At 41.3% G+C, this 17,902-nt stretch overlaps 2 protein-coding genes across 3 annotated transcripts; one reads left to right on the top strand and one right to left on the bottom strand.

The window, feature by feature from the left end:
* Positions 1-9,888: 9,888 nt before the first annotated feature.
* LOC117140303 (mitochondrial dicarboxylate carrier) lies at positions 9,889-11,323 on the top strand. 2 transcript variants are annotated; one of them, XR_004459412.1, is made up of 4 exons: positions 9,889-10,228; positions 10,287-10,526; positions 10,595-10,727; positions 10,805-10,894. XR_004459412.1 is itself a non-coding variant. In XM_033303147.1 (4 exons), the coding sequence occupies exons 1-4, from the start codon at positions 10,027-10,029 to the stop codon at positions 11,132-11,134; spliced, it is 909 nt and encodes a 302-aa protein (XP_033159038.1). In that variant the 3' UTR covers positions 11,135-11,323. The 2 variants fall into 2 exon arrangements, 1 of the variants encoding a protein (XP_033159038.1); XM_033303147.1 differs by having other exon boundaries at positions 10,027-10,228; positions 10,287-10,530; positions 10,805-11,323.
* A 1,387-nt stretch (positions 11,324-12,710) lies between these two features.
* LOC117139319 (mitochondrial dicarboxylate carrier) lies at positions 12,711-14,547 on the bottom strand. Its single transcript, XM_033301563.1, has 5 exons — positions 14,419-14,547; positions 13,971-14,191; positions 13,773-13,921; positions 13,202-13,575; positions 12,711-13,139 (listed from the first exon to the last, which is right to left on the bottom strand). Exons 1-5 carry the CDS (start codon positions 14,545-14,547, stop codon positions 12,825-12,827), a joined length of 1,188 nt encoding a protein of 395 aa, XP_033157454.1. The 3' UTR covers positions 12,711-12,824.
* Between the last annotated feature and the right edge of the window lie 3,355 nt (positions 14,548-17,902).

Below are 17,902 nucleotides of genomic sequence, written 5' to 3'. Positions count from 1 at the left end.
ACAATCAGCAAAGTAATATTAAAGTGCACATGTGAGATTAAAGTCTGTCAAATGCTTTATATGATTAAGTTTTTAAGTTAATAATTACCTACTGTTTGACTTTCTTAGTTTAAAGAGAGCTTCCAGCTGTTTCTACATAAATAAGCTTACAAAGTATTTAATTTACAATCGTAAAATGTGCTCTTAATTTAATTAAAATACTTTACTCACAATTAATTTACAGTACAATTTCCGATGAAAAGTAAATTGTCAGAACAATTTAAATGTTTAAGCGCGGGAAACAATTAGTTTTGCATTTACTGACCAACATTCTCTTTTGTTTAGCTTTGCTACGTAATCAAATTAAGAGTTAAAAATAAAAAAAAAGACTACAAAATTAGGATGAATGCAAAGTGTGCTTGGGAACCCTTGAACTTTTTGCGACATCTTAGAACACAAAAAACGACGAGGAGTAAATTAATACGCCTGAATGCTTGGCTAATAAGCAAACAAAATTTTCAGCAATTTGTGTCAGTTGAAAATGTGAACAAAACGATCAAATTGTTTGATGCTATTTGCCTTTTGAATCCGCATCTGCCATCTCTTTCGTCGGAAGCTATCCATCTCTGTCGCGCACTTTTTTTTACTGGGGACAACAGACAGGAGTCTGCTTACTGGCGACTTTATACTCGGTATTTACTTGCGTACAAACAAACGCAATTTGCTTTTATTGAGTGCAAATGTTTGTTTAATATTTTCCAATTTAATTTACAGCCATTCACGGACCGGAGTCAGTTCGGTTTAATATTATATCATTTCGGACCGATTTATTCTGCTTCGTTTGTAGTTCGCATATTAAATGCTTTTTTTTCTGAGCGAGATATATAATTTGATGGATTTTTTCTTATTTGCTTACTAGCTGGAATGGCTTTATGCATTTTTAATCATGCGCCCTCGATTTCGATGCGCTTTTTTTTTGACATGACTTGTGTTAAATGGTTTTATTCGGACAAATTAATTAATTCTACTTGAAAATGGAGTGTGAAAAATTGTTGGTAAGCAGTTGAAGTAACAAGCCATGCTCAAAATTTCCTAAAATAAAAGAAAGGATTATTTAAAATTTATGTTTACATAACAATGAAATAGCATTACAAAGACAAGGTAGACAGACCATATCATCAGCTTCCTTAGCAGCCTTTGTTTAATGGAAAATAGTGCAGATGGCAGACTGGCTGAATTTAGTTTTTGCAAATAATTTGGTATTCTGTTCTCCAGACTCCATTGTCTAGTGTCTTGCAGTTTGATTTGAATAAAATGCGAACGTCTGGCTTACATTTAAATTATCAAATGTCTGGCAATGTGCAAATAATTTTTACATTGCATAAAGGTGCAGACAACTAATTGCGTTGCCAAATTTGAATAACAAGAGCAGCGAGAAGTGTTGCCTACTTTTTGGGGCAAATTAGTTAGATATGTTTCGCGCATAATTACCCCTCGAAATTGAAAGTTTCATTATGTCATGCTGCCTGCTGAGTTATCAACACTTGCCAGGATTCTTCTCGACACTGCTTAGCCATTCAAGAGCACCTTTCAATCGCTGCCGCCCATAATAAAACATTTCCACAGCCAGCGAACAAGTTGCTAAGCCGATTCAACCGCAGCTGCTTCAGCCGCTATACACTATACAGTACTATATTGCTGCTCCTCCAACTCTTGATCCTGCTCCCAAGGCTCTCACGGCTCCTTTGCATCCTTTGGCTCCTTTAACTAAGCCCAAACTCAGCTCGGGCTGTTCAACAGCCGCGTCACATTTTGCTAATTGCCAAGCGGCAGCAGCGGCACAAACTTCGACAAGGACACGACAACTTTGCGCCCTCTCTTTCTTCTGCTTTTGCCACTTCTTTTACCCAAAACACTGAGAGAAAAGCAAATCTAAAAATCTGTACTGTTAACAAGATAATTAATTAATTGTACATACCAGACACCAAAAATTTCTACTTTTCGCACGGAAATTTAAGGGAACGATTAGTTTAGTAATTGGTAAAAAAAATTTCCTTAAAAATCAGTCGCCATTTTATAATGACTTCGCATGGCTTATAAAATAAATTTTAAAGTTTACAGAGTGCGTCCTTTGGAATATACAAGTTGCTTTTCTCGCAGTGTGCTACCTTTAAATTAATGAAATCATAACGCAGCCTGGCTGCTCTTGGCGGGGGGAAACTGTTTTCAGGTTGCCCTTACAATTTAATTGCTAATTTTTTCTATTTTCGCCGTTGCTCCCCTTCTCCCCCTGCCCCATTCCCTCACCTTGAGCCGAGCTTGATTGCTGTTTTTGTGTAAGGGCAGCGAATAGCAGAAGGGGGTGCATATTTTTAAATTCCATTAGCCTGGGGCGCTGCTCGTGCTGGGTAAATTCAATTTACATTAGATGGCAGCGCTGCGAACTAAACTTGGCATAACCCGATATCCGGATAAAGTTTGCCGGCCCTAAAAGACCTTGCCTTGGAACGCTCCCCAGCAAAGTTGCCCCAGGTTGCATATGAGCAGGCCGATGCAGTTGCAGTTGCACTCGATTAGGCTCAACTGGGCACAAATCTGGCTAATTGCCGAGTCTTGCCTGAGCGCTGTAATTGCTTATTACACGGCAAACCAACTCACAAATCCCAGCAACTAACTAACCCCTCGACCTCGGCCTTCCGCCCCCTCGGGCGACACCACCCCACCTACCACATTGTCAACTCGCCGTGTGGCACTGCTGCACTGAGAGAAACTTTGCAGTAGCATGTGAATGCTGCTCTTGTGTCTTGAACATGTATACAATATACTTCACGAGTCGAAGTTGAATTGAAAAGTGGCTACGGCTTCATCCTATATCTTTTTTAAATCCCATAAGTGGTAAGGTCGCAGTAGAAAATCCCTAATTGAGGACCAGTTTAAATGGCTTTATTCAGTGCCATAGGTAGCAGACGTGCAGTAACTGTGGCTGTAGTAATTGTCATTCCGGCACTCAGCCAGAGGCATTTTGATTGCATTTAGCGGCTGCCTGGATAAGGCAAAAAAATGTCCTGTGAAAGGGGAGAAAGTGAGTGGAAAGCCAAGCGACCAAGTTGTTTGTCTCGGTGGTCCACTTATACCCCATGAAAAGCCATTTAAAGGGACTCAGCCTCAGGGCTGCGCGAAGTAGCTTAGTTTACCTCCTTATAAACCAGTTTACACCAATCAACTCGTTACACAACACTGTTTAATCAGCCCACATTTCAATTATAGTAAGCCTGGGCCGATGCGAATAAACCAATTACATCAGTTGAAATTACGTCATGTAACTCCACAAATTGTTGTAAATTGGTAATAAAATTACCAAGCATTTGAACGGATCCCAATAAAAGCCGGAGTCATGAAGTCCTTGGTGATGGTTATTTTTTTTTTAATATTCCCCACGACCAACGGGAATCGCGCGACGTCGAAAAATCAGTTAATTAATTAAGTATATTTACACACAACACACAAAAGAGAAGCTGCCATTAAAAAGAGGGGAGTGCGAAACTAAGAGGTGGAGCCATTGGCATTGCCTTTTGCACTTTTCCCTTTACCCTTTGTTGTTGGACCCTCATCCTTATTTTTTTACTTTTTTGTATTTTTTATTCAGAAGCAACAATTGAGGTTAAGTGATTGTTGAGCGTGTAAGTGGCGCTCGTTAGCCGCTGACAAGACGTGTTCATCAGCATGTGGCCCACACCGACAGACACTCACACCGACAGACACACACACAAAGGCGAACAGACTCGCACACAGACGCATTCGTCAGCAGGAGAGCCAAAGGATATTCCTGAAGTCGACAAACGACTGGCAGTTAGAGCTGAAAAAAAGGAATGCAAAGAGCAAGAGCGACCGCCATTTAAATCGGTAATTTTTCATTTGACATCCCAAAAAGCTGAAAACTTTTTACCTCATTCCCACACCCATCTCGCACTCTCGAACCACAGGTAACATCCACCTGACCAATCGCCCGAAATGTTGTGCAATTAATTAGCAGCTGAGTGCCCTTTTCCCTGCCCTTTTGCTGCGAGAAATTAATTTACAAGCCCACTTTGTTGGAAATTCTGCATGCAATTTGTAACCAGACTCGATAGGACATCTGTTCCAAACCTCTATAAGGATTTGAGTATGATTGGAGATATTTTTAGAACATATTCAAGTTTATAAACTTAGGAGAAACTTCTATATATCCACTCATAGAATATATAGCCATTCTTAGAAATATATTATGTTATAATATGGTCTTTGATCTTAATTTGCCTTGCCTAAGTAGATGTATGTTGGTAAAGCTGATGACTGAGCAGAGCATCTTGAAAGTTCCACTCAAGGAATAATAAAGAACATCTTACTCAAAGTGCGCGTTCCATTTATCGTGCAGGTGCTCCGCTCCTTTCTCCTATTAAGTTTATCTCGTTTCTGTGCTTCAGTTGTAGATAATTCATCATATGAATTACTCAACCCATTTCGCAAACTGTCAATCTCGGCGGCACGAACACCTACAACTCGCCCTCCGCCTTTCCAAGTTTTGCCCCTTACCACGCCCACAATCACAGCTGCATGAATGGCTCTACTTTTACGCAGTACTAATGGGTATGTTGAATTCTTAACAGTTCCTAACTATATACCAGGCTTATTGTATACATATATGTTCTTTAATAATAAAACAACTTAGCACTGAAACATTTTTATTTTAAATGCAAATGTAATTGCATTACAATTAATAGGTATTATTTAGTCGACTATAATTATCCTTTATGGCTTCTTTACCGAGGAGCTGCTCATTTTTATGGCCTGCCATGTTGTTTTGTTCTTGTTGCTACTGGCAGCCACATTCCTTACCCCTTTGGCTTTTCCCGCCGTTTTTCACTTCGGTTACCGACACAACGCCATGTGTCTTGGCCTTCCCCCGTTTTCAAACTCCATCCGCTTGGTTTCTTTTATTATTTTTTGTGAATTTTCAACTGTAATCACATCATTTTACATCATATTTCATACTTCATCTTGTTTCGGGCGAATGCAAAAAAAAAGTGGTATGAAAGGTAGGTAAAAAAACATCAGCTGCTGTCCCCTGTTCTTCATCCTGTATTCTCGTGTCCTTGTCCGGGATGCCACGTTTCCAACTCGCTTTCGTTTGCCCCTTTTGGTGAAGTGGGTGTATATGGAACACCCATGTGATGGGACTATGTGTGGATATGGAGTAACCGGAGGATGGACTTAATCACAAATACTTGCTCCCAGCGCACAGGAAATTACTTTAATCAGCGACTCAGAGGAGCACAACAAGCCATCAGGAATAGCACAAAAATCGTTTCAACTTTGAAAAAAGAAGCGAATTTAGCGAGCTTAAGAAATAATTTTTATTAAAGCCCTAGCTTATTCGGAGATTGATATGCATTTAAATAACAAAGAGCAAATAGTAGAAATTGTTATTAAATTAAGTGTGTTTCTGCTTTTACAAATATATATAAATATTTTGACTTTGCAGCTGAATAACTGGTATCAGATAGTCAAGGAACTGCACTTTGAAATTCTGACTCGCTTTTGATACTACAAACCTATAATTAGAAAATACCCATTTTCTTCTATATATTTATAATATTTAAGATTAGATAAGCGGTAAGTTTTAAGAATATAGAGAACATTTACATATACTGGAAAAATAGACTATCTTTGACATTGATCTCCATTTAGTTTAGGTCAATAAATAAGACCTCGTAAAATTATCGGATAAATTAAATACTTAAATATGGAAGTCTACGAATAGTCATAAAACCAATCAAAGGACAATGCGAATAAACGTTTCGGCCCGTAATTTTATTATCAACAAGCATCGGAGAAAGTTTCGGACTTGAAGTTTTGCATAATTTCCAGTTCAACGGTCACAAAAGAGCGGAACAAAGCCCTCAAGGGTTGAGGAAAGCCATTCCGACCAACATTTAACGACGCATAAAATTTATAAATATTGGTGGGGGAATCGGGCTTCCTAGATGGGTCAACTGCGAATATATTTTGCATAATTAATGCAAATTGCAATTTTTATGTATTTGTATTGGCCGAATCCTTGGGATTTTCCCGGATTTCTCTGCCTCTTAAATCAGTTTTTTTCGCTGCCTCGCTAAGGACATCAATTGGAAATTACAATGTAAATTAACTCGATGTAAAAGTTTTCCTGCAGCTCAAGCTGTTTGCTGCATACTTGATCAGATGAATTAGGACTCGGTTCGCTCGACTTGAGTTCATTTGAGAGTTGGAGCATGGTTGGTTGGACTGAGGACTCCCAAGTCCGGAGTCCGAATAGAAATTGATTTCTGCCCACCCAGATTGCTGCCCCCATATTCCCACCCAGCGACGGAAACTGGCAAGAGGCGGAAACATTCGCGTCAACATAAGCTCCCACGCTCCTACACATTGGCAACAGTTTGGCACGCGTATCGGATGGGAATCGGGTAAACCGGGAAAGTAAGTTTCGAAATTGGGCCGACAGGCTGACAGCCGGGAAAGCTGCGTGCCAGTCCCCTAAACATGACAGGCGGACAAAAACAAAGCAGTATTAAAAACTCATCATCCGGCCGCGTTGCAGCGCCACAAGTAAAAATGCCATGCAATGGAAAAGCGCTCTGCGAAGAAGCGAAGGAAAAGCGGGGAAAAGCGGGGAAAACCGGGCAAAAGCAGCGAAAATCTGCCGCCTTCGCTGCTGCTACCGGCATTCGCAGGTTGACTGACATTTGGAATGCAGCGAAGCTTCGTTCTCGTCGTCCTGCCGCCTGGGGGCCCACTTAAGTGGTAAGGATAACAGCCAACTGTTGTTGGCAGCTGGCGCTGGGACAATGAACTCTCCAGTCGCCACTTGAACCAAGGTAAACCGATCTAGCTGGCTGATTTAATTGCTGCCAGTCCAAGTTTAATCGTCTTTAATATTCGTCGCAGTGATTTAAAATCACAATTAAAAAATCAACAAAAATCCTTAAATCAAGAGGATAATAGTTAGTAGTCCTCAAATAAGACTGTTTTATCGATAGAGTTAAGACGATTTGCTTAAACATCGTTCTTAGATTAATACATAAACTGGCTACTTGACTACTCAATGGAAATTAGCCAATATAAAAAATATCCTTTGAGTGGTCTACTGATGTGCTGATGTGTCCGCCAAGGGGCATCGTCGAACAAACCAAACAGTTCGGGCACGGCATAGGATCATAATGCGCTGGATTATATGCAGCTGGCATGCCAAGCAGCGATTACGACTAACCATCCACCGCTCATTCGGAGTTGGTCGAAACCTTAAGGTTGAATACACACTCCCTGTAATCGTATGTGTGGCGGCTCTTCAGTTTCCGTTCGAGTGCATTCGGGAAATTAATTGCTTTGCACTCAAATATACAACTCTTGGTGTTCACCGCCACCCACTCTGCGCCCAGTCGTGTTGACATTAATCAATGACAATTTGGCATGGCCAGGCGCGTCTTCGAGTAGGCAGTAGCAGAAAACCGGACGAGAGCCACTCCAAAGTGTCAATATCAAATGGATTGCAATTAAGCATAATCCATCAGGCCATGTGTGAGTGGGCGGAAGTGCGAGAAAGAGTTTGTCACCCGCTGGTAATGCCAATTAATGATTGTCGGGCTGCAATCGCATTCTCGAGCCACTTAAACACTCTGGGCGTTGACAATTAAAATGTTCCCTCGTTTCGCCACCTCCTTGTGGTCCTCCTCTCTCATTATACAAAAGTCCTGCAGAACTGCAATTGGGACAGAAAAAAGTCAAACATTCTGCCACTGCTCTGAAATACCTCTTAAACAGCATTCGAAATATTATCAGACAAATAAATGAAATACTTTCTATTTTTTGCTATGCTTAATCATAATCTGTAAGCAATTTCATTCGGTTTTTTTAATGAAAATATATTAGAATTCCATTTTCTTATAATTTATATTAATTATAAATACCCATTTAGACCTCAAATACCCTGTAAAAGAAAAAAAAACAGCGGACGTCATACGGTTGTCCCGTTCTGCCTGCCGGAAACGGAAATGATAAGCGAGTGTCAACTTGCCAACTGCTTTTCAGCTTCCTCTGCCGGTCGAGTGTGTGTTGTGGTTTTATTTTTGTTGAATTTAATTAGAAAAGTTAGTTGGGCCTGGGCCTGGTCAGGTGCATGACCTGTTCCCGTCACCGCTCACCTCGCCAGCTGCTGAAGACGCCTCATTTACTCTTTTGGCACAAAAGTCGAAGCCACTTTTGATAAGTGCGTGCTGCGAAAAAGTTGCTCAAATTTCCAGCACCACCGAAAACGTGACAAAAACTTGTCAATGCACACGAAGTGGCGAGGAACCGGGATGGTGCCGAAAATTGCCAAAATGGAGAGGAAGTCCACCAGCAAAGGTCCGACAGAGCGTGTCGAGTATGCAAAATAGGATGGGTTGCAAGGACAGCGACAAATGTCCGACATTAGCTGGAGAGCCCGAGCAAAAAAGTGGAATAACTCATATTTGTGCGGCCCGAAAGTCGAAATACCCTATGGATTCCATTTTTGTTGGAAGCTAAAGAGAAATACCCCGAAGCAAATTTATCTTAGTTTAAAAAGGACTCTAGAAATAGACACTTTACAAGAGAAAACGAAGAATCACTTTGCTGCACATGAGTACAGAGTAAACAATTCTTTGAAATAATGAGTATCTGAAAACTGATCACAGTTTGTGACAAATTATTATATGTTGTTTTTCATTATCCGTATTCTGTGTGCCATAATAGTTTTGTTTATCTGGAATTAAAATATACAATTTAATTAAATTGAAATAAACCACATAATTTTATTCAACTTAATTCTTCCTTTTATTAAATATGTTTCTACGTAATATCCATTAAATTTTTAACATTATTTACAATGAACATAAATATATGTCAGATTGTTTTTAGATCGTAGCTCATAGAAAAACCAAAGGACAACCTAGAAGTGTGTGCAATCGATGAGGAAGTGAGAACTTGGGCCAGGACAAAGTAGAGGAGCAAGTTCGCTGCTGGTAACCTCGTTTATTATGTCATCGGGACAGCGAGAGGGACCATTTCGAGCGCTCTGCAGGAGGTGCCAATGGGTTGGTGGGCGGTGCAGCACCCACAGGTGATTGGGCAGGTGTGCAAAAAGGACGAAGGCACGTGCTCGGGGCAGAGGCGCAAAAGAGTGCGCACGACCAAACCGCGCGGAGGAAAAGTTTCGCTGGTGGAATGCCTTTGGAGACCCACTGGAATGCAGCGGGTCGCATCGGGGTCTCCAACTTGCTGGGCCGGGATCGGGTGTGCCGGAATCGTAACTGTAAACTTATGCAACTGGGCAACTGAGCTTGTTTAGATTTATAAGCTGCCACTGTCCTTGGATGGGCGTTGTCCGGTGGGGGGTCGCTGGTAAAATGCATTAAAGGTAAAAGTTGAGTGCGGAGTTGATGCTTCCTATCAGCGAGCTGCAGATATTGAAGTTAGCCTCCTCCTGCAGACATACACAATGAAGTTTCTGATTGGGGCTCAGAATATAGAGAAAATTACTTTGGAAAATATAAAATCTAACTATTAGGGTCGCAAAAAAGAATAAACATAGTGAATTTTTAAACTCTAACTAGGTAAATGTCCGTAAATGTCCGTGGCTAGGCATTTCACAGATCCCTCTTGAAATCCAACAACTCATTTTTACACAATTCTATTTTTCGAAAATCAATTTATTTTTCTTATGTCATAGTTAATGTAGTTGCTGATGCACAAGCCAGAAGTGTGCTTCGTCACTAATTGGCAGCCGTTTTCGGTGATCAATCCAAATTTGTCCCAAGTAAAAAAGCTCAATCTGTATTGATAGTTAACAACGATATACAATATTATAATGTTAAAATTGTCAGTGAAAGCAAAAAAGAAACACATAAGCCTTTCCCTCCCAATCAAAAACCAATTTCTTTAAATTGAGGCCAATCTGGTACCGTCAAGAATCCGAATGCACGGTGAAAGGAAGTGCGTCGACCATCTGGAGGAATGCCGGTTTTTGATGACCACTTCCTTGGCGACTGCCATGATGAGCCGGAAGGACTCTTGCCGCGTTGGTGGTTCGGTGGCTTTGCCTCGATATGCGTTGCCTTCGCAGTGGCGCCCATTGATATCGTGAAAACGCACATGCAGATCCAATCAAAAAAACGGACAATTTTAGGCACGATCAAAAGAATATACACTTTGAAAGGTATACGGACGGAATTGTAATATATATAATGAAATAATAATAATGTTCCCGATTTTAGGATACTTGGGCTTCTACGATGGCTTCTCGGCTGCCATCCTGAGACAAATGACCAGCACCAATATCCATTTCATCGTGTATGATACTGGCAAGAAATTGGAGTACTTCGAAAGGGATTCATATGTAGGAAAGATTATTTTGGGCTGTGTGGCTGGGGCATGCGGCTCTGTGTTTGGGATACCAACGGATCTGATTAACGTGCGGATGCAAACCGATATGAAGGAGCCGCCGTACAAGCGACGCAAGTATTTTGACCTAGCTCGCGAATAATCGCCATCAATCTTAGAGTTCCTATCGCCTCGATCTCAGCTATAAGCATGTCTTCGATGGCCTCATCCGAATTCCCAAGGAGGAGGGCTGGAGGGCACTTTACAAAGGAGGATCGGTAGCGGTTTTCAAATCATCGATAAGCACTTGCAGCCAGATAGCATTCTACGATATTGTGAGTACCCAAATGACAGTTATTAGTCAGCTCTTGGCTTATCATTAACTGCGAATTATATGTTGTTATCTTTTAAGATTAAAACGGAAGTGAGGAAAAATATCTCTGTGAATGACGGATTGCCCTTGCACTTTCTCACTTCGCTGGGCACTTCGTTCATTTCGTCTGCGATCACTCATCCCCTGGACGTAGTAAGGACCATTATGATGAACTCCAGACCCGGCGAATTTCGCACTGTCTTCCAAGCGTCTGTTCACATGATGCGATTTGGCCTGATGGGACCCTACCGAGGATTTGTGCCAACTATAGTGCGAAAGGCACCGGCCACCACTTTGCTATTTGTTTTGTACGAGCAACTGAGGCTCCACTTCGGAATTTGTCCCCTGGGAGGGGGGAAGTACAATTAAGACGATCGTACTACTACGCATTTGGAATTTGACAAAAATACCATGTGAACTTTTACCAACGTTTTTGTACGCTAAAGATTTCCATTAATTCAAAGACGTATTTAATTTTGCTTACTAATGGAATAAGAAGTCCTCGTAAAGCAGAATTAAAGTAAATAAAAAATCGAAGCCCAGTATTACTGGATCATTGACCCCAAGAACCTTTTCCTTCCGCCGAACGAAACATCAACCACAACTGGTCGCATTATAAATTGATTACAACTCGCAACGTGACTAATGAACATTAATTTGTCCAACTCCTTGACAAGGAGGACGCAGTTGTGCCACCGAAGATGGGGCTAAATGCCAGCACGTGCCGTGTGTGTAGTTCTAGTTTAGATCCCGCCACGATGACAACTAGGCGTATGAGCAACAATGCCCGGACAGCGTTGGCGGACTCCGCCATCCCATCCTGCCGCCACACATCCATCCAGTGCCGCATACTGCGCTGTGTGGGTGTCGTGTCACGTAAACGTGGGTAAATGTTGCACGTATGAACGGCATTGTTGTGGATGGCTGGCGAGCATATGGAGGACACTCCGGCTATTACTCCACACGCACCCACTCTCGACAACCCTTTAATCGTGATTGCAATCATTGTGGAAATTGAATTTCTAAGTAGGCAATTTTAGAACGATGGCAAAGCGCAAAAATAAGAATAACGCGACGCAATTAAATTGAATAAAAGCTCTATAGAAGTTGCTCTCACACCCTTAAATCGTATTAGCACTTAACAAAATTATGAAATTCCGAAATTGTGTTTTTTAAGAAGAACCTCTCTTTATTATTTATGTGCTTTGAAATAAATTAAACGATCATCATGGCCTGTAAAAATCTTCTTTAAAGCCTCATAAACTGGAGCACGAAGTTTTTGCGAGTGTTTGATTATGACTAGTCCTTTAGCCCAAACTAACACTCAGGCGGGGCACCCACGATTTGCATAAATGCTTTGAGCCAAGTTTATGGCAGACTTGCGATTGCATCGACGATGAGTTGTGCCTCAGATGTCTGAAGACCTCGGGCAGGGGGTCACAGGTCAGAGGTAGCGGGTTCGTTGCTTTCTGTCCCACTTGCCAGGTTATTAGTCGTTTGGCTGGCACATTTGGTTTGCCATTAAAATCATTTGCATAGTTTGTGTTTCTTCAGCCACATTGGTCGTTGTGGCAAGCTCGCCTTGGTTTGCATTATTAAATATAACGCATACGCACTGTTGACCCGTTTTTGCAAGCAGCTCTGTGTGCAATCAATGCGGAATTGAATGCCTCATGAAGGTGCATGCGCCGTTTATTTAGCCTGACTCTGGTCGAGTTTGCTTAACAAATAAACAAGAGTCCGAGGCCAGGAGTCAGGAAGCTACCAATTATTTGACCAGCGTACAGTGGATGCCATTGAGGTCAGAGGTTAGAATAGGTGGCTTCGGAAGCAAATGTTTGAATAGACGGCTTCGGAGCTGAATGGCATGAGATAACTTAGATTAAATTTTGGTGGTTAAGAATAAATGAAGGCAAATAATCAATATTTTAATATAAATCTTCGTTCTATTTCTTGTGTGCTTCTTGTTACCAGAAAAGTATATAATTCTTTCTTTTGTGTTAAAATACATATACAAAAGGTAATACTACTTTTGGCTGACACACATTGCTTCTCGCAATCATTCATCATCTTCAATTTCAATGTACCCAAAATGAACACGAAGCTGCTCGAAACTTAAAAAAGTAATGACCGTATTGGGCACCATGCGCAAAACGTAGGGCACCATACCGCGAAAAGGTCCGCGACTTCCGAAGCGCATCATATAGGAAATGGAATTTAACAATCTTCTGGAATCCACCATCCTGAGGTATCGCAAGTTCTCAATGGGCTTAATGATTGGACCGCAAATAAAAGCAGCCGTCACGGAACTTATCAGGTGCAGCAAGGTGTTGTCGTGCTTCATGTGAAAAACTTCCGCGTAGATCTGCTTGGCCTGCGCAATTAAACAGGGAATCATATAACATTTATACTAATTCTTTATTTATAAAACCATACCTGATCATAAGCCGCATTTTGGCTGATGGTGATGAGACTAGACCGCATAAATGAGAGGAAACATCCGCTGTACAGCTTCGTAAAGCCCTCTTCCCTGGTCACGCGGTACAGACCATCAAAGACGTTTCGATAGTTCCATCGTGTTTCCTTGGGCAGCGCGCGATTGACCTGCATCCTGGTGTTGATCAACTCCATGGGTGTGCCCACCACACCAGCCACACAACCAGCCAATGCAGCCACCAGCACTTTGTGCCACAAACCAGCAGGATCATCCAGGTGCTCCTTTCCCATTTCGTACAGGTGAAACCGCAGCGATGTGTATGTCAGCTGCCTCACCAACTGGGCACTTAAGCCGTCGTATAGTGAAATGAAACCTAGGAAGGGAATTTCCTATCAAAACAAGGCGTTGCATCCACACACAAGTGTGCCACAATAGGAGTCTTAAAAAAGCATACCTTTCAAAAGGACCCTCATTTATTTTTATTGCAGCAAAGTTAGTTTTGCCAACTTTTATAAGTATTTAGATAGTGTTATGCTAGGGATTTTATTTTTAGCTTGTCCCCATAATTACCATGCGTTCGAATTGCCTGCTGGAGATTTGAAGCCATTCCTCTGTCCTTTTTGATAACCACCATTCGAGCCTCGATCAGATCGAAAGGTGCCGTAAAGCATTGCGCAATGGCACCTGCCACACCGCCACTCCACCAGCGTGGACGTATTCTGGATAAGTTGGTTAGAGACAGAAGTTAAAGGACTCCGTTGAACTCACATCGCTTTGATTTTTTCGTCTTTTGGGGCTTCAAACCGAATCGCCAGCTTGCTGGATGTTGTCCTATCCGCCACTCTCTCGTCTTTATAACTGTTTTTGCTCGTATGTCCATCAATCCTTTTTTTTCTTTTTCGATGGGAACTTTTCCGGATGGGATTAATTTGACAGAAAAGTGAATGTGTACTTTTGAGTATTTGGCCGAAACAGAAACTGTCAGCTCTCTATGCTTTCGGGCATAAATATTTCCAGATTGCCAGATTAGACTTTTATTGACTTATCGAACATTATTGTTTCACAAATAACACTATAGTTTCATAACACTTATATTTGATTTCGTATGCTTTTCCTTATTATTGGAAGTTTATTATCATTTTCACTTACCAACTATTGGGACTTCTACTTGACATGCGTCGTTCACAGCCTCCTGCTGCTAAAGAGAACGATACACGTTGCCCAATTGCTGGCCAGGAGTCCGAACTAATTGGTCCAGGACCTCCTTTTTGTTGCTCCGCAGTTGCTGGTTGGAAAGGAGCCACATCCACGCAGGTGTTGCAACGTTGTTGAGTAATTTTGCCATAGTTCCGTGGCTTCGAACTCGACAGACTGTCCCGGGAGATGGCAGAACTTTCGGGAGTACTCCGATGTTCGCACAGTTGTCATGGCATTATCACGGCCATTAGGCATCAGCCACTGATGCGAGTGTGCACCACCCAGCTGCAGTTCGAAATTGGTTGCAACTTTTGGACATATTAGAGGCAAAGCTGCGGGGCGCCACTGAAAGTTGCATTCGCTGGGATTGGAAGTTAGGGGACTCGTGGGTTTTATTCTGTACACGTTGAGTGGTTTCAAATTGTGGATTAATCTGTAATTTACAAAGTTATCAACAATAGTTAAGTAGTTCATTTTGTGCAGCAATGGGTCTTTTAATTGTCTTTGCAAGCTACGAGTGGCACGAGTTCTTTATCGGTATAAATGGGAAATAAGTAGAAGTTATTACTAATCTTCACATATATAATTAATTATAATTATCAATTTCAATCGAGTGAGCAATAAAGTGTCGTTCAGCACTTGTAATATATAATGAAAAAATTGCAATTTCAGTTTTCATGCTGAATAAATTGCCTCGACTGCCTCGATGTAAAGCATAATCCAATATTTAAGCAATGAAATTTCGGTTAGTGTTAAATGATTAACCAACACTAATATTCAATGCATTCAGTGCGCAAAAATGGTTTACTCATTAGGCGGTGAAAGCGTAGCGCCATCAATCAAGTGCTCAATCAATCAATTCGCCATTTATTTTACTGCATGCAATTTCAGTGCACATCGGCAATCTGGAATTGAAAAACAACAGCACAAATATAACTTCCGCACAAATTTATTTATTTGAGTTTTTATGAGCCAACACTAAAAAATTGATTCATAAATTCCGGCTGCGCAAGTAAACTAACACAATAAGCCATATATATTCCGTTCGTCCATAGATATATGTATCTCAGTTTACAGTTAGACGTAACTGTAGGGCATAAAAGGGGAAACGGCAGTTAAACTTGCGTATCCCCTACTTCCCTACAAACACTTTCGCCGGCGTTAGTGGAATATTTTCCCTCTTTATTTGTGTTTGGAATGGCTGCTTTCTTGTTTTTTTTTTATTTCATTGAGCTTTTCAATTTGCGCGTAATGTGAAATAATATATCACGTATGCACTTGCTCACACTCCGGCTAACTCGCTCGGCAAATTTACTTTTGCAAATTTAATGCCTCTCCTTGAAAGTTTTCGAAATAACGCGTCAATTTGATATGGCTCTACATCGACGGCATGTTCGGCTCTCTGTTTTGTGCCCTGCAATTTTTCTGGTGGCCCACATTATTCGGGGAGCCCCTCCCCGAACTTCGGAGAGCTCCTCAGCGTGTCTGTTTGCGAGTATCTTAGGTTATTAGAAAAGTTTGCGGCCTGACTAAGAGGCTACAAAAAGTTCTCAGTCGAAGAAAATTGCATATTGAAGTTGTTTAGGACATTTCGGACAACAGATGAAGAGCAACTTGGGGCCTGATCTTCAATGGAGCGTTTTGCAGCTCAGCTTGGCATTTAACCATTGATGGTATTTTAAATACGGACTTAAACTTAGTTTGCCAAAGACATTTGATTTCTTAAAGGAATCTGATTGATAATTCGTTTTAGGCTATTTACAAGCATTATTCAGACAAGAATCATGCCATTTAACATATACTTCAAAATACATAAAGTTTTGATTGGATAAATCATCAAAAATTTGAAAGTGTTATATTTAATAAATGTTTCGTGTATAAAAACAGTTGTGTGGCTATCAAAGGGATATGTGTTAAGTACGGCCAGTTTAGTTGAGCCACAATTGCAGCGCATGCAACAGTCCATAAACGTGCTTCCAGTATATCCTTGCCGCAAGTCCTGCTAAGCCCCATCTCACCACCATCGCCCCGTAGGCAACACTTGCCCCCGCATCTGATGGCAAACTTTCGCCAAGTATAACAAACAAGAGCTTGCAACGGCTGTCGATGCCGCTCCGCCTCGACCACATGTAATGCAGCTGCAAGCCGACAAACTTGGCAAACTGAGTCGGGAAAACAGGAAAAATTCGGGGAGGGGGTTGGGAGGAATTGGGATGAGTGACAAAGGCGGCGAAGGGAGTGTCGGAAGATTCTATCAAGTTTTTCCGTTTTTCCCTGTTTTTTTGGTCTGCTTTGGCTTTTGTGGCTTGTCTGGTCGACCCCGAACCCGGCTGCTCCGTTTTGGCCAATTTTCGTGTTGAGCTCTTTTGTAAAATGTTTTTGGGCAGAATATCAACATCGGTACAACTGCAGACAGGGATCACAGGTGGCAAGTGCAAATGAACCAGGAAACAGCAACGAACGGGGTGTTAAGGGGTTAAAGGGTTAGGGGTCCTCGGAGTGGCGACAATCAACTGGTCAAAGCTGTCGCAGGAGTCACTCAAAGGACTAGAACCCGGCGCAGTCACGAATCGAAGCAACTTTAGCTCCCGCAAAGTGCTACGAAAATTCTAAATTCCATTTTACGATAATGCATCCTGGCAGGAAGCCAAACACACCAAAACCATACAAAAAAACAAAAAAAAAAACAAACCCAAAAAAGTAATGAAAAAACATGGCGAAAGATTGATAGTACCGGCGAGCCAAGTTGGCCCTTGGTCCGAATAAGGCCAACATTTTTTGCCTGCCCGGGCATCTGGGCAACATGTGCCGTAATAATAATAACAATACAAACACCCAATACAAACAGCTGCGAATTCACTGCAGTTATTGGCCAAACAAACCGTTTCAAGCCGAAATAAATTACCATGTGTTCGTATATACTCGAGGAGAGACGGTTTTTATAAATTTATAAAGTTCAGACCTTGCCCTAAAAAAAATATATTATAAATATTATATTTTTTAACCTAAAAGTCGCCTTAGTCGTCAAAATATTATTTCACAGACTTATATAAATGTTTTACCAATGCTTTATATGTATTTATTTAATTTTTTATTATTGTAAAAAAATGATTAACATTTAATACTGAGATAGTTTCTCTGCAGTATTTAAATCTCTTTAAATTTCGATTTCGATTACCACTTCACTTTAATTGCAATTAGCTTATTTATTTCTACCTAACCGCAAGAACTTCCTTTGAGCTGTTTAAAATTACTGCCTAGTGTTTTTAGCCAAATCGGGATGCCTCCCATAAATATTAACAATTAACTTCAGTTTTCTTTCCAGCCCCAGACGATCAGGATATCCGCAGCTCGACTACTACCCAGGGCAAGAGCCCGCAGAATTCCGGATATTCCGAAAATGCCCAGACAAGCGCTCAAACCCCGAGGCTCTATGCATTCAGTGCGGCCAACGTGGCGTATGCGCAATTATCAAAGAAACGCCGCAGGACGCGGCATGCAGA

Source organism: Drosophila mauritiana, chromosome 3L (assembly GCF_004382145.1).
Source record: "Drosophila mauritiana strain mau12 chromosome 3L, ASM438214v1, whole genome shotgun sequence".
NCBI classification, from domain to species: Eukaryota; Metazoa; Arthropoda; class Insecta; order Diptera; family Drosophilidae; genus Drosophila; species Drosophila mauritiana.
This window is presented reverse-complemented; position numbering and strand designations above follow the sequence as displayed.

Coding starts and splice junctions, on each gene's coding strand:
- LOC117140303 (XM_033303147.1), top strand. CDS start 10,027: ATGCCGGTTTTTGATGACCACTTCCTTGGCGACTGCCATGATGAGCCG. Junction 10,531..10,594: donor CCGCCGTACAAGCGACGCAA/GTATTTTGACCT, acceptor CCTCGATCTCAG/CTATAAGCATGTCTTCGATG. Junction 10,728..10,804: donor AGATAGCATTCTACGATATT/GTGAGTACCCAA, acceptor TTATCTTTTAAG/ATTAAAACGGAAGTGAGGAA.
- LOC117139319 (XM_033301563.1), bottom strand. CDS start 14,547: ATGGCAAAATTACTCAACAACGTTGCAACACCTGCGTGGATGTGGCTC. Junction 14,192..14,418: donor CTGGCCAGCAATTGGGCAAC/GTGTATCGTTCT, acceptor CCGAAAGCATAG/AGAGCTGACAGTTTCTGTTT. Junction 13,576..13,772: donor GCAGGCAATTCGAACGCATG/GTAATTATGGGG, acceptor TTCCCTTCCTAG/GTTTCATTTCACTATACGAC.